The sequence below is a fragment of the Corvus hawaiiensis genome, chromosome 13 (genome assembly GCF_020740725.1).
Source record: "Corvus hawaiiensis isolate bCorHaw1 chromosome 13, bCorHaw1.pri.cur, whole genome shotgun sequence".
Classification (NCBI taxonomy): Eukaryota; Metazoa; Chordata; class Aves; order Passeriformes; family Corvidae; genus Corvus; species Corvus hawaiiensis.
The window spans coordinates 14955132-14969657 of NC_063225.1; the positions used below are offsets into that span (position 1 = coordinate 14955132).

Here is a 14526-nt window from a genome sequence, read left to right on the forward strand (position 1 = left end):
AAAGGGATATCTTTGAAGATCAGTTACAGAATTAAAAAGTAACAGTAACTAAGCAATTCTCAGTCTCATCATTACGGTTCAGAAGCTGTTAACAGTTGTAAAGGGCTAATTAGTGTAATGTAATCCTCTTAGGAGGCTGCAGGCATTGAGCTGGATTTCTTTATAATTTGTATGTAGGCCTTCTTTATTCCATTGGAATTACAATAATTACAGACAGCAGTATGTATTTGCATTCTAGCCATCCACATTATGTTTATTTTGCATACTGAATACTGCACAATAAATGCAGAAGTAGAATTTTATATTTTCTATTTAAATATCAAAATGTTTGGAAGAACAGCCAAATCTTGGTTTTATAACTGTGCAAAATCTACCAAAGGAGAAAATGAAAACAGGAAAAAGTGGCTTTCTGAAATCCCAAGCAATCAGAGAGAGAAAATACTGGAAGAGCTGGACGTGAACAAAGTGCTGTCATATTTGGTTTACAAGAGAGTCTTTTCCTTGGAGGAATACAAAGACATTTGGTCCCAGGAGAGCTACAAGGAGAGAACTGAATATTTTCTAGATAAACTCTCTTTAAAAGGCCCAGGTGCTTTCTCTGCCTTTTATTCCATTTTGGAGGAGGTCTCTCCTAACTTGCTGACATGCTTTCTCCCTGGCTATGAAGGTAAGGTCACTGTCTGCTCTGAAATGCTTAAGTGTATATTGGTAATGTCTTGCAATCCTTTGACTCTAATAGTTATTTGCTATAATTAGTGTTTACTTTCTCTCTTGCATTAAACCAGATACAGTATTTGCTGCCTTTATGTTTCTTTGTTATAAAAGAGAAAATAATCAGAAGAAAAAAATATTAAATACATTTTATTGTTAGAATATTTAAACTGATAAAATGCTGAATGTTCAAATTGCTGCTACTAATAAATAAAAGTCAGAATAGGGGAAAGGATTTCTAAGTATTATTGATAATGCTTAGATAAGAAATGCAACACTGATTACGTTCCTTCCCGTTTCTGAAATATTTAAAAATAGATTGAGAAGTTCTATAGGGATAATGCCCGAGTAAGTGATCCCTATCACATTTTTCTTGTAAGTCACATTATTTGTTGTATCTGTCTGTAAACAACTGCATGAAAAAGGATTGTATTACTAAATATCAACACTACAACTGAAGTTAACCGAAACGTTATTTGGACATCAGGCATTATCCGTACTTATTTGCGGAACAATGTCTTGCCAGATACTAGAAAAGATAATGCGAAAAATGTGTAGAGTGTTTACAATTATATCTTACTGACCTATTTTTATTTTTTGTGTCTGTTATATTCTAAATTTCAGTCTATCAAGTCAGTTAGAGTTTTTCTCAGCAATGACTGCAGGGTTGTGCTCAAAGGTTATATACAGAATGTCCTTTTAGAATTTAATTAAAATAGTCACATCTTTCACTGATCCATTCAGCACCACGTTTAAACACCTTAATATCACAATTATTTATAAATAAAAAAAGTAAGTCTGAGTTCCATAAAAATATTAATAAACTAAATATGAAAAATTGAAATCTAAAACAATTCTGACCTTTAAAATAGCGATAGATTGTGTCCTCTCTTGACAACCTGATTACTTTTAAAATTGACAGTTTGAGTTCTAATTACATGAGAAGGCAACAGACATTTTACCCTAATTTAATTATGAAAAGATGCCCATTTAATGTAACTTTTCAATATCAATTTACAGTAAGGTATTATGGCAGTAAAAAGAAAATCAAAGTAGGTTCACAAATGTTGTTAGGGATTTTAATACATGTACAATGTTCTTCACAGACAACCATGCTATAAAAAGGCTACTTAGGGCCTCTTTATGCTATCATTTTTTTGAAAAAGCATATAAATATAAATACAATGGATTATAAATACATTATAAAGCCAGGTATTTTGGAATACGCTCTTTGGAATGAAGTTTGGGCTTCCTCTGAATTAACTGAAGCAACAGTGCAGGGAGATTTTTGTTCTATGCCACCTAAACAGATTGTGCAGGGGCCTGTCACAGACCAGATTTCAATCTTCCAGTGGGTACAAGGTTTGGGGGTAGTGCTGCTCTAAAGGGGGATGGCCTCAGCAACTGGGTGCAAGTCAAGGACCCTGTCTCCCTGACAACATCACAAGAGATACAGAGAAAAAGGAGAAAGCCAGTGTCGCACATTTCCAAAAGAGTAAAGGATACTGGTGAAACAGCGTCCCCAATCCATTCTGTCTGTCTGTGCCTTGTGTAGGCAGAAAAATGCCTCAGGCTGCCTTAGCTCAGCCACTATTACACTCTTTCCTCCTTCCCCTCCCCCAACAGTGCTTATCAAATGTGCAAAGCTACTTTTAGAATCTGTTTTTGCTAGTAATAATTGACTGGATAGCAGGCAAAGAAAAACACACGCTATATATTCACATTAATTCATGCAAATAATCTGTTCAAATTCATGCACAGATTATGTTGCAGATTCAATTAAAATACATTATGTGTTATGACACTGTGGATTTTTATAGATTGATTTTGCTAAACCATGTTACAAGGTGCACACAAAGACATGATGAAAAAGAACATTGTTCATTATTTCCATTACAGTAATTTTCTTCTCCACCCTCTAAAAGCTGACTGATAGGGCAAAGGAATTAAAACGAAGGAATGCAGTCTAAATGTATGACGAGGAGCTGCTATGCCTGTGCTATGTGGCATCAACACCCAGCTACCAGAGCGGCTGTGTGCCATCCCACCCATTGTACTTGTTCAACACACTCTTTATGGCAGGCTGACTGAGCACACAGAATAGAATCAATCCCTCTGATTGATTAGCTGCATGTACAGTGGGGGCCAATTTCTGTTCTCTGGACCTGCCCCTGTTGGCAGACGTGGTTATTTTAATGTGTTTCCACTGTCTGCATGCCCTACAGAAAGAACCATTTGACAGGTGCTGGAAATGTGGCTTGATTCCAAGAGGTCACTCAGGCTCTGGACTAATGTAGCTCACTGCAGAAACTGTGAACTGTGCTAGGGAAATGTGGCCACTGAAGGATGTATTGTTGCTTGCACATAATTGTTTTAACACCACTTTGAACTCTTTCACCTCATTATTTCAAAGAATTACACTCACAGTAACTTAAGGGGTGTTACAGCACCACTGATGCCTCAAGATTAATAACTTGATTCCTCTGCTTACAATTCTCATTATAGTACAAAACAAAGCCCCAGTGACTTCATGGGGAGAAACAGTTGGTTACTACTTGCCCATATGATACAATAGAAAGTCAGTTCTTCATTGACCAGACAGAATTCTATACGGAGTAAGAATTTTAGGTTATTTCCAAATTTCTATAAATTGTCTGACCTGTATATCTCAGGTCTATTGGAAATATGAATAGGGAAACAACTTTATGTATAAAAGGTCAAAAGAGATTGCGTTGACCTAAACCAGCCATTTATCCAAATGTAACATCACTGACAGAATTACATCAAACTGTAGATGTTATATTGAATTATGCATCAGCTATGAGAGAAATTTCTTTATTGTTATGCAGACTGTATGCATTTCCCAGCGTTCTCAGAGCAAACAAAACTGAGAGCTGTAGCAGAGATGGAACTTCATGAATCCTGTCAGATGAGCGACCAAGAAGGAAGCCTTTCTGCTGAGGAACAACTGAACCAATCATTCAACAAATACAGGTTAAAATTATCACTGTCATGATGTCTTTAATAATCACAACATTTCCCATGACTTAGTTTCTATATAAATGAAGTACCATGGAAGCGTTCAAGGCTTTAACTGCATTTGATTTTACCTGGAATTTGTAAAGTACAATTCTACTTTGTATAAAGAACATCTTTGGATGTTGATTTTTTGATGCTGATGAATGCTGGGGATCAACTCTGGTCTTTGCTACAGGTATTCAGTAGTGATGTAATGCATTGATGACACTGCTAGTTTTCAGTGTTCAAGGACTAGGTCTGTATGTAGAAGTCCATTTCACTCATACATTTTCTTGGAGTGTAACAGACAGCCTAAGTTAACATCACAGTTTCTGTTGTTTTTATTTACTTTCAGAGGAATAGAAACTGAGGAAGACCTATTAAGAACAGCATGTGACCTGATACATGCTGGGATACTGGGATTTAAGTCCCTGCTTCAGAGATTTGAACATAAAAAGAGGAGAAATAAAACCTTGGGAAATCCTAAAATGCTTCATTTTATGTAGTTAGTATTCAGTTCTGGCATTTGCAGTTGTGTGTTTGGAGTCATGCTTTGCCTATTCAATAAGGAATCTAGATGAGAATGGGCTACAGCTCACAATAGATCATTAGCTGTTAGGAAGTACTGTAGGTAATTTACACATGTCCAGCTAAGACAGAAACATTCTGAGAAAAGTCTTGAAAAGTAGCTAAAAGCTGTCCTGTTTTGATATGTCAGTAGCATATAAAGAGTAAATTATGAAGGCTTTAATAACTTTGCATGCCTAGGTTAGTTTTGTTAAGGTTCAGCTAGTGACTGGATTACACTAGTTTTTAGAAATGTAGTAAAAATTAATGACTGTGAAATGATAGTGAAAAAATTGTGGTTGTATGAGGTTAAGTTCATCCTGAGTAGCAGTGAAACATGAAATGGTAATGGAGTATGAAGACACACGATACAACACAGTATGGGCCCAAATTGTACAGTTTGGGCTGATCTATACCCACAACTACTGAAATCCCAGTCAGAACTCATTTCTCCATAGTCATTTGCAGGAGTTCCAGGAGACCTGTAGTCATTCACTATCTGAATATGTGCCATTTGGATTTTAAAAGATTCATTTTGTAGCACTGGTCCTCTAACTACACAAAGCAATTCACTTACAAAACCAAACCAATTAAGAAGTGCCTGCAGCTAAAGAATCACATTAGGGAAGTAATAGAAAAGTAGGAAAGCTTTCCTGAAGCCAGCTTATGCTGGAAATACCTGATAACTCAAAAAACCCCAACCAGATATAAAAGATGTCAGTGTTAGTATTTATGGAGCCATGTAGTGTCACTGTAAGATTGTTATATATATCCTACCTTACAAGAAGTATATGGCACATCAGTTCTGCATGCACCCTGGAAGAATAAAACAAAACAGTGCTGGGGCTATACTCCCTCTGTGGTGTATCAGTGTTAGGTGTGGAAGTTGATGTAGCCCCAGAACCCACACAGCAAGGAGGGAATAATTCCCTGTATTGGAAACAGAGAACTCAATGAAAAGACAAACTGGTGTGCAATAGCACACAATTTACTTCAGCACCAGTTCCTGGGAAAAACACCATACCTGGACACCAGGTTAAAAACACACCAGTCTTTCCACACCTTCTGTTCTATGCTGACATTCATCTCCTCCATCCAAGAGAAAAATTCATTACGTAACTCTTCTATGTCCGTTTTCTCTTAAGTGCCACACCTGTGTCAAACACAATCAACGTGGGATTCGTGGAGATGAGAGTCTCAAGCACTTGTAACAGTTTGTGGAAAAGACAACTTCACTTTTGAAGACAACAAGAAAGCTGCCAGCAAAGCAAATATCCTGCCCATATTGTGCAGAAGCTCACACATCACAAACCACAGTTGCAGTGCCCTTATCAACGAGGCAACCTGTCAGAGACAGAAAGTACCACCCATAAACAAAATGGTGCATGACTACAGGGGGCACAAAGAAAACTAGAAATATGTAGCAGTAGTTAGAAAAGATGAGATGAATAATAAACAGAAAATGGAAAATAGCTTCCCTGCCCTTTCCTCAGTATTTGTAAATATTCTAAATTCTTTGCGTTTTTTTCCCAATAATAAAAAAATGTGAGACACACCGACACTCCTGTGAAGAACAAGAAATTTCTGCCTCTGAAGTAAATAGCAAAGTTCCAGATGATGTTAGTGAGACCATCATGGTGAGCTACAGTTCTTTGATAATACAGACAATAAGAGAGGTTCCACAATTACATAGCAACTGCAAAGCTATGTTTTTGTACCTATGTTTAGACAAGTATCAAGATCTTATCACTGCAGAATAGATGGTCTGGGAAGAGTAAAATCCCCTCAGTTCTAAACAATAGGATGACCTTGTTAGTTAAGAATCAACCAACTACAGCCATTATATTATCAGCCAGTAAAGCAAATTGGGCAAAAAGAAAATAAAACTAAAGATGCAAAAGGTGTGCAAAATTTTTAATTTAAAGGTGAAATCCCTAATAAGGATACTCCACTCAAGATTCATAATTTCTCCTCTTGAGACAGCTCTATAATTTCTAATTAACACAATAAAAATGTGGTTTATAACACAAGTGAAACTGAGTAAGTTTGAGGTTGCCTATTGGGATTTGGTCTACGAATTCTTAGGGCAAGCAGGTTAACTACAAATACCCTCACAAAAATATCAGACAGAAGTACTATATTGCATGACTTCTGCAAGTCAGTGCTAAGGATATGGTCTTGGTCTGGTTTTGGGCCAGAAAATATTGTCCCGAGTTCTGTTCATTGTCCTCTCTGTACCTTCTTTCCCAGAATATCCTCTCCAAAACAGGACAATCTCTATTAGACCAATAGATGGAATTATAGGTAGGGTCAGTAACTGCCTGAATATGACCTCAAATTAGTACTGTTTTCAACACATTTTTGGTGTAGGTTGTTGTTGTCTTTTGGGTTTTTTGGTGGTCTGTTGTTTGGTTTTTTTCTATTTATATTTCTCTCAAGCATCACTGGACAGTTGGTGCTGGTCCTATAAAAATCATGCAGATAACATAAAGAAAATAGTTAATTATTTTCCTTGGACTTTCTGTTTTCTCCTCCAATAACGGTTTTTATTCTCCTATTGATTGAGAACTAATATGCTGAAGGAAGCAACTCTCAGTAGCATTAATAGTACATAGAGATGTTACTTTCCCATGTATTAAGAAAAGATTGTGCTACAGAGGCTGTCAAATAAATTATCAGAGTAAGTAATATCCAAACTGTGAAAATCAGATACTATTTTTTGTAGTTGTTACAAAACAAGCCATCTATTTTCACACTGTGAGCAACAAGAGATTTTTGCACGCAGCTTTTCCATTTTCATGTAAATGGATTATGATTGTGTGATACATGCTTTATAGTGCATGTAATTAATTCATGTTTGAAGTCTGATTTATGGATTTCCCACTTTCGTTATAATTTTAGAATGGCTCAGTTCCACAGTAGAATATACCTTTCTGAATCTATTGGAATTGTGTTTCACAGCTCTTAAATAAGTTGATTTTCAATGTTAGCTCAGTTGGTTAGAACATGGTGCTGATAACCCAATCAAGGTTGTGGGTTCAGTCACCGGATGTGACTGCCTTAAGTCACTTAAGAGTTGGACTTGATGATCCTTGTGGGTCCCTTTCAACTCAGAAAATTCTGTGATCTGTGATTTGAAAATTATCATTTTGCACAGGGAAAAAATCTTATGTGTGGCAAAACTTCACTAATTATAAGTTCTATTGTAAATGCAACAGTCTCTGCTTTGCTTTAAATAACAAAAAATGTATACAAATCATGTAAACAGCATTTATTCAGAAAGAAGTGCAGAGTTAAGCCACAGCACCAGATTTCTAAAATTTATTTGGACATATATTGGCATCTGACACCTCTAAACATCATTACTGGTTTAGATAGTAGAGTGTTTATGCCATATTTTGCATGTGTTTTGTGTTCCTTCAGAAACTTGACACTAATAAAAAAGAGCATCAACAAATGCAGCATTCAGCAGTTAACACTGAACACTTGTCTCCCATAAAGCCCTGTTCAATGGGGCCACTAGATGGTACTGCACTACAGTACAATTCCTTGGCTGCCTATTTGAAATTATAACTGTGAATGATTATTTAGAATTGTAACAATAGCATAATGATTTGTTTTCCTAGACACAATACACACACACACGGAGACAGATACAGAGGATACACACAGGACATTTAGAAGCATTTCTCGGTTTGATTTGCTAACATCGCTAATGAGTCTGTGCTCCTTACCAACCCATGCAAATGTAACTTTGATGTTTCAAAGGCATAGTGGCAAATACTTCCTTTCCTTCATTGAATGTGGCAAACTAAATTCATAGTCTGTGTTTCCCAGAGAAGAAAAATGGCATCCAAACACAAACCAGTGAAGAGTATGAGCCCAAAATCAGAGATATGATGATTTTCACACTTCAGGAATTTGGAATTCCTTGCTGATTTGGAAACTTTCATACCCATGTTCCATATGAAGACAGCAAAATTAAGTGCACTGTAGTGGTAAATCAAGCCCATGAAGTGCAAACCAAATAATAAAATGCCATAGATATTCAAATGTTTAGGTTGTATTTGTTTGGCTGTACTCACTCAGTTCCAACAGATTAATATATGATTCCTTTTTTTGGATACGTTTATGAAAACAAATTGTATTTCTACGGACTTCCTACTCATATTCTACAGTTTCCCTACTGAACTGCTGTATTGGGTCTTGGGTCACAAGGCTGTGTACTGTTAAACTTCCTTTGCTCTAAAACACTTTTTCTATGCCCCAAAGCATTCCTTTAGCAAAGGATATTAGTGTCCTACCTTCGGTCTGAAGTTAGATTTCTGAAGTTCATTCTTTTTTACCTGTGTCTGATCCCATGAAAGGGGGTATGTTACACGGGGGTCAAATCAGATGACAAAGACCATAGGTCTGGACTGCATATAGAAAAAATCCCTTTCAAGAAGAACTCAGTTAATGCAGAATCTTGACAGAAATTGCACAGTCCTCCACTGCAGGGAAATGCCAAATAATCCACTCACTTCCTGCCCAGTGTGTCAGGCACAGAGGAAGGCACAGACTGGGTTGATCAGCTCTCGCTGGTGTGCAGATCCCAGCACAAGGGACAGAGCATAGCACAGAAGTGCAGATGATTCTCATGCAGGAAGTCCAAGACAAGGGGCCACACAGCTCCCCAGCACCTTTACAGAGCCATGCTGAATACCACGTTCCCCTGCAACAAGCCTTCAACCATGTGAGCACAGGGACAACCCAGAGAGAAGTCACCAGTAGAATTCTGCAGGGGATTGATTTTCCCTAACAAACTCGAAAATTGATTGGAAGATCTTAGCAGTGAAGTGGAAAAATTTGCTGAGGATTTACTCAACATAGGATGTGTGAGAGCTGTGCACAGCACTGTAAATGGGCCTTAAGATTAAGTAACTGGTTAAAAAAATGGCAGAGGAAATTTAATGTAGATAAATGTGAAATTATATATGTGTTCTTGGCTTTATTCATAAAGGGGTAAAGTCTGAGTTGCCTGTTGTCACTCAGAAGTGAAAGTTTTGGATTGTGACAGACATTTTCACAAAAACATCAACTCAGTGCATGGCAGCAATCCAAAAATACAAGTGTTTTTTAGGAAAGGAAAAAAGACCAAAATAGGAAATATAATAGTCTATAATGCCACAATTTGCTCACTCCTGGAATACTGCATGCTGTTCTGGTGCTTGCATCTACCTCATATTTTCCTACTTCCAGGGATTACTTAGAGAAGTAGTTAGTCTTCAAAGGAGGTTTTTGGATGTGCTTGGAGTACAGAGCTCCTTAATGAATGGTCCTGTTTTCCTCTACATCTGAATGATTTGTAGTGGCAGTGGAAACAGAAAAAAAATCCTGCTCTCCTGATGAAATTTATGTGGGAAGAATCTGTAAGAGAAAATTCTCATGGATTATGCACCTCCTCATGGATGGTATTCTGCAAGAGAGGATGCACTGAGCCAATGCAATCAAGGATCGAGAAAAACAGCCACTTCTTGCCAGAAAATAGTGAGACGAAACCTTGACTGGCTTCCTCCAAACACCTGCTACTTGGCATGCCCAAGTCACTGCCAGTATTCCTGCTTTGAGGGTGCCATCCCTAATTTTGCCTGTATTATCAGGGCAAATGTGTTTTGCAAACTAGAAGCTAATACTACAGGTAACATACATATGGAAAGGTTTTATTCAGGTTGTGCCTGATCACAAGTGTTTATTGAGGTTCAAGAGATTAGATTTTAATAAACCAAGGGACTGCACTCCTTTGTGTCTTTACTACCTGGTATTTTTATGACATGCATCAACAATACAAATTAGCCATGACATACGTAACAATTGTCACCCTTGGCTTGTGGCTTTTGGCATCACAGCAGTTATGTCAAGGTCAATTCATCCAGCAGCATTGGCTCATTTGACAGGAAGCTGCTTATCTCAGTTTGGAACCTGGAACAGATAAGCCGTGGCTATAGACAGCAGTAGAAAGAAGTGTAAAAGAGAAGTGAAGGATGAGAAGAGCAAAGGAAATAAAGAGCTCAGAACAAATGTCTTTCCCAAGTCTTTTGGGTATTTCCACTTTAGAAATACCATTTAAAGCTCTTTCCAGTCTCTTATTGTAATTTCTTGCAACTGTTGGCACATTAGCAGTTATCAGACCCTGTAAGTACAGTACATCATAATAAAGACCAGACTCTTTCTTTAGTAGCCTGCTCAGCTCAGGGTAATCTACATTTCCTCCATATAAATGGTCACTTCAGTAAACTGCTTCCCCTGCTACACAAAATGTAAAATATGAGAAGTTCTATGATAGTATAGATAACTAAACTGCTCTTGTGACTGAAGTAGCAGTTGCTTGTGTAAGTACACTTTTACAGAATTTTTTTTTTTTTCCACATAAGATACCAACTGTGGCAACCATTACCATAGCAATGCATTATGTATGCTTCCTCACACAATATCCCATGTCTCAAAATATCCAGACCCCTCTTATCTATTCTCCCTGAATTTTGCTTCCAACAAAACTTGATAGAAAGCTTTTGGCCTTGAAAACGTTTTTTTCTGATCATTGAATTTCCCTAATTTTTGGCTTTTACAGTTAATTACTGCAGCCTCTACCTTATTTTTGGCTATTCTTGGCAAGGAATGGCCAAAAGATTGTTCTTTGCATCAGAAAACGTCTCTGGGAGCTGTGATGGGGCTTCTATATACATCTTAAGCCATCTCTTCACTAATCAGAGGAGCCTTTTTCCATTTCCTGTGCTTCCCAGGTTGGCACTGTTATAGCAGACCGGACACAGACAGGGCTCGGGTCTTACAGCTGCCTTTCCAGTCACCCAGCAGTCTTGTCTTAAGATGACTCCTGCCTGCTCTAGTGGTTTCCTAAGGGTTTTGATACAGGTTAATGAAATGGAAGTCTCAGGTCTGAGAAGGGCTATGTGAGAGATGAGCTGGAGCTGGCAGTGTGCATTCCCACTGTCACTGTGCTCATCTGTCACTTGGGGGATGTACATATTCTTGCTGTGATTTAATTTACATTTAAACCAGTCTTTTAGTAAGAGATCATAACACAATGACTGCATCTTAGTAAAACCTTCTCACAGAAGCCTTCTGTCTTAAGTCTTGGCTATACTTAGGAAGATTATCTCTGTAATATTAATAACATATTCTTTGCTACTGCCCAGCCCCAACAGCACTGAATCATAAAATTGCCATAAAAATATTTCTTCTATGACTGCTGTTGGCACATGCTCTGGTTGCATACTGAGGAAAAAATGCATTGAACTATATGTAATAACATAATTTTGACCTTTTTGTCATCGCAATACTTCCATAAAGACATAGTTAGATTGTAAACACTTCTAGGTCAGAATAAATCTCTATCAGTGTCACCTGGGAACTCCAGGCACTGAAGTCCTGAAGTAACAATACCACCAAGAAACAGATACTCAGTTTATGAGGGGAAAAAAAAAATCATTGTTGCTTTTGGTATCATTTACTATATATGTATTTAGTACAGTGTTTGGGAAAATTTGTGTTGTATGCAGCATGAATAGTCTTGCAAATGTCAGCACAAAGTTCTTGGAGTTCCTGCAGTGAGAGTAGATGTAGCTGTTTGCTGTGCAAGCTAATGATTTCTCAAGAGGCAGAGAGCTATATACACAATCACTTAAAGCAGCATTTCAATTAATCAAATTACTTTTCTTTTTCCATGTCATTTAAGACTGAGCTGGGAATAAAGCAAAGCATTAAACTGAGAACATTTTTATACAATTATATTGACCCTGATGGTCATTCTTCACTATGTTTTTAAACCAAAGTGGAATGTTGAAAAAACATCCACAAAATTGCAGTACAGGCACTGCAATCTTCAGTATGTCTTATAATGCCAGAGGAAAACGGATAAATACAGAAATAGAATTATTAATTGATTTTAGAAGGGATAATAATAATTTGTAACCAGTGTTCAATTTCAAGATGCATTTAATGATTTTTGAGACAGCTATACATTAGTCTATGTTGGCAATGCAATGCTTGTACAGAAATGGCCCGAATAAATTTTCATTAATGGATCAAAAAGATTATTATCTTCTACTTACACCTTTTTTTTACAGTGTATATGTCACAGCCAAGTAAATGATCTTGAATGCTTAGATTCAAGATGGTTTCTTTCCACAATAAAGTTTGCATCATAGCTTAGTGTACATTGAAGAAGACTTTCACCTCCTGTTTAACCTCATTTATTGACATAAGTAAGCACACGGGAAAAAAATACTAGGGTAATAACATTCAAGTTTTGGGTTTTTATTAAGGAGTTTAGCATCAAAAGTACTCCTTGTATTTTAAAAACCTTACTTTACTGAAGTAATAACCATGATGGTTTTATTCATTGGTTTGCATGTTCATTTATGGACACAGTCATAAAGGAGATGAATGGAATTGCCTGCAAGTTAATTTGGCCTATTATCTTTACTTCTAAATTTATAGGTACCAGGGGAGGAAAAAAAAAGAAAAGTACTTGCCAGTACTACAGAAAGTTTAGTAAGAACTACTGGTTGGTTGTCTACAGCAGCCAAAGTATTATGATGCAGAAAGAATCTATTGGAAAACTCCTCTCTACTGTTCTCTGTTCTTTATCCCAAAAAAGAAGAAAAAAAATCAGTAAGAGCAAAATTAAAAATACAGGCAAAATATATTATTAGTTTAATAAGCAAAGATATCTTTCTACCTGAGTCTGAAAAAGGGACTGTTTGATTTAGACTAGAGATTAGGATAAGAAAAAAGGTAGGTAATAGAGGATATGAACCAAACAATTAGAAATCTTTTTTTTCTTTTTGTCCTGTGACAAGGCAAAATGAAGTCTGAAAAAACAGAGCAATTAAGTATTATCTTAGCAAAATCATAAGTAATCTGTAGAATTAATTGCCACCATATATGATCAAAAACATTAATTTAATGGGATTCAGAACTGGATTTTATTTTTGCATGAGTAACAGGAACTTCTATAATCTTGCTAACAGTAAATTTCATTTCCGTACCATATTATAAATGCACATCTATCAGAAGAGTGTTCAGAAGAAACATCTTCTAGAAAGAGTTTACTCTTACTAAAGTCCAAAGCTAAGGCAGCTGTGCTAAATCAGGTAGAACACCCCACCAATTCTATAGGGGTGATGCAGGAAAATAAAATCTGTGCTACTCTGCAACATCTGCACTGCTTTACAAGAAGAATAAAAACAACAATGCAGATTAAAATGACAGCATATGAACAATCATAGCCTACACCATATTCGCCAAAATAACCCTGCAGCATTACCTGAAGAATTTCGGAATTCAGTGAATCCTTGTCTACTGGTTCTGCGTTCTGTGGAGATTTGTGTTCCACTGTGCCAACTACTCCCATGGCTTTAGTAAGACACAATCAGTCAGCTGCTCCAGGAACCATTTGGTCCTTTATGTGCACTGGTTCTTATCTCTTCTTTTCTTCTAAAGGCTACTTTCTCAACACTAAATAAAAGGAGTAAAGTAAAAATACTGATTGGAAGTTTCTGTATATTTCTTAAATTTTATAATGTCCTTAGAAACCAATGATGTGATTTTGCATAGAAAATAAAAATACTTTGACTTTTCACCAGATTATATTTCAAAATAATATAGTAAGATTTAAATTAGTTATTTAATGTTAAAAATTAAACACTTTTTGTCCTAGCATTACTGAATAAGTTTTTTTTTTATGATTTAAATACCACAGAATATCTTAAATATGTTTTCTGATAGATCTGGGGCACCAAGGCCCTTCTGGACATTTATCTCTGAAATTACATTGAGAGGAATAAACAGCTGTCGGGAATATAAATGCTAACTCATCAGAATGCTGACTCAGTGCTGTAGAAATCAAAATATGTTCATCTACTGCAGAGGTAACATGTCATATACCAACTAGTCACATTTTGTCTTGGCCAACCTAAAACCAGTTGAACAAAAATGCTGGAACAGGGGAGTGGAAATCAAATTATAAATGGGAAAAATTCTAAGGTCCTTGTAAGTATCTGTGATATGACTGTAAAAATAGAATCATAGAATAGTTTGGGTTGGAAGGGACCTTTTAAAGGTCATCTAGTCCAAACCTCACTGCAGACCAGGTTGCTCAGAGCCCCATCCTGCTTGACCTTGACTTTTTCCAGGGACAGAATATCTACCACCTCACCTGTGCCAGTG

The 14526-nt window shown here is 36.7% G+C and overlaps 1 protein-coding gene and 1 long non-coding RNA gene across 10 annotated transcripts in view; one reads left to right on the forward strand and one right to left on the reverse strand.

Annotated features, from left to right (window-relative positions):
- Positions 1-205: 205 nt before the first annotated feature.
- TJP1 (tight junction protein 1) overlaps positions 206-14526 on the forward strand; it is a 190226-nt gene continuing 175905 nt past the window's right edge. For 2 of the 8 annotated variants that reach the window (XM_048318273.1, XM_048318275.1), the window contains exons 1-2: positions 206-667; positions 3561-3705. In XM_048318273.1, coding sequence (XP_048174230.1) covers positions 250-667; positions 3561-3705 — 563 coding nt within the window. In that variant the 5' untranslated portion in view covers positions 206-249. The remainder of the gene's footprint in view (positions 668-3560; positions 3706-14526) is intronic. The other 6 variants (XM_048318282.1, XM_048318276.1, XM_048318274.1 and 3 more) reach the window with 4 other exon arrangements.
- Positions 1777-14526, reverse strand: part of LOC125332898 — a 30061-nt gene continuing 17311 nt past the window's right edge. Inside the window, exons 6-8 of one of the 2 annotated variants that reach the window (XR_007206661.1) lie at positions 13625-13815; positions 10143-10257; positions 1777-5640 (exon numbers count right to left, since the gene is read on the reverse strand). This is a non-coding gene — a long non-coding RNA (uncharacterized LOC125332898). Of the gene's footprint in view, positions 5641-10142; positions 10258-11570; positions 13816-14526 lie in introns of those variants that run through there. The other variant, XR_007206660.1, reaches the window with a different exon arrangement.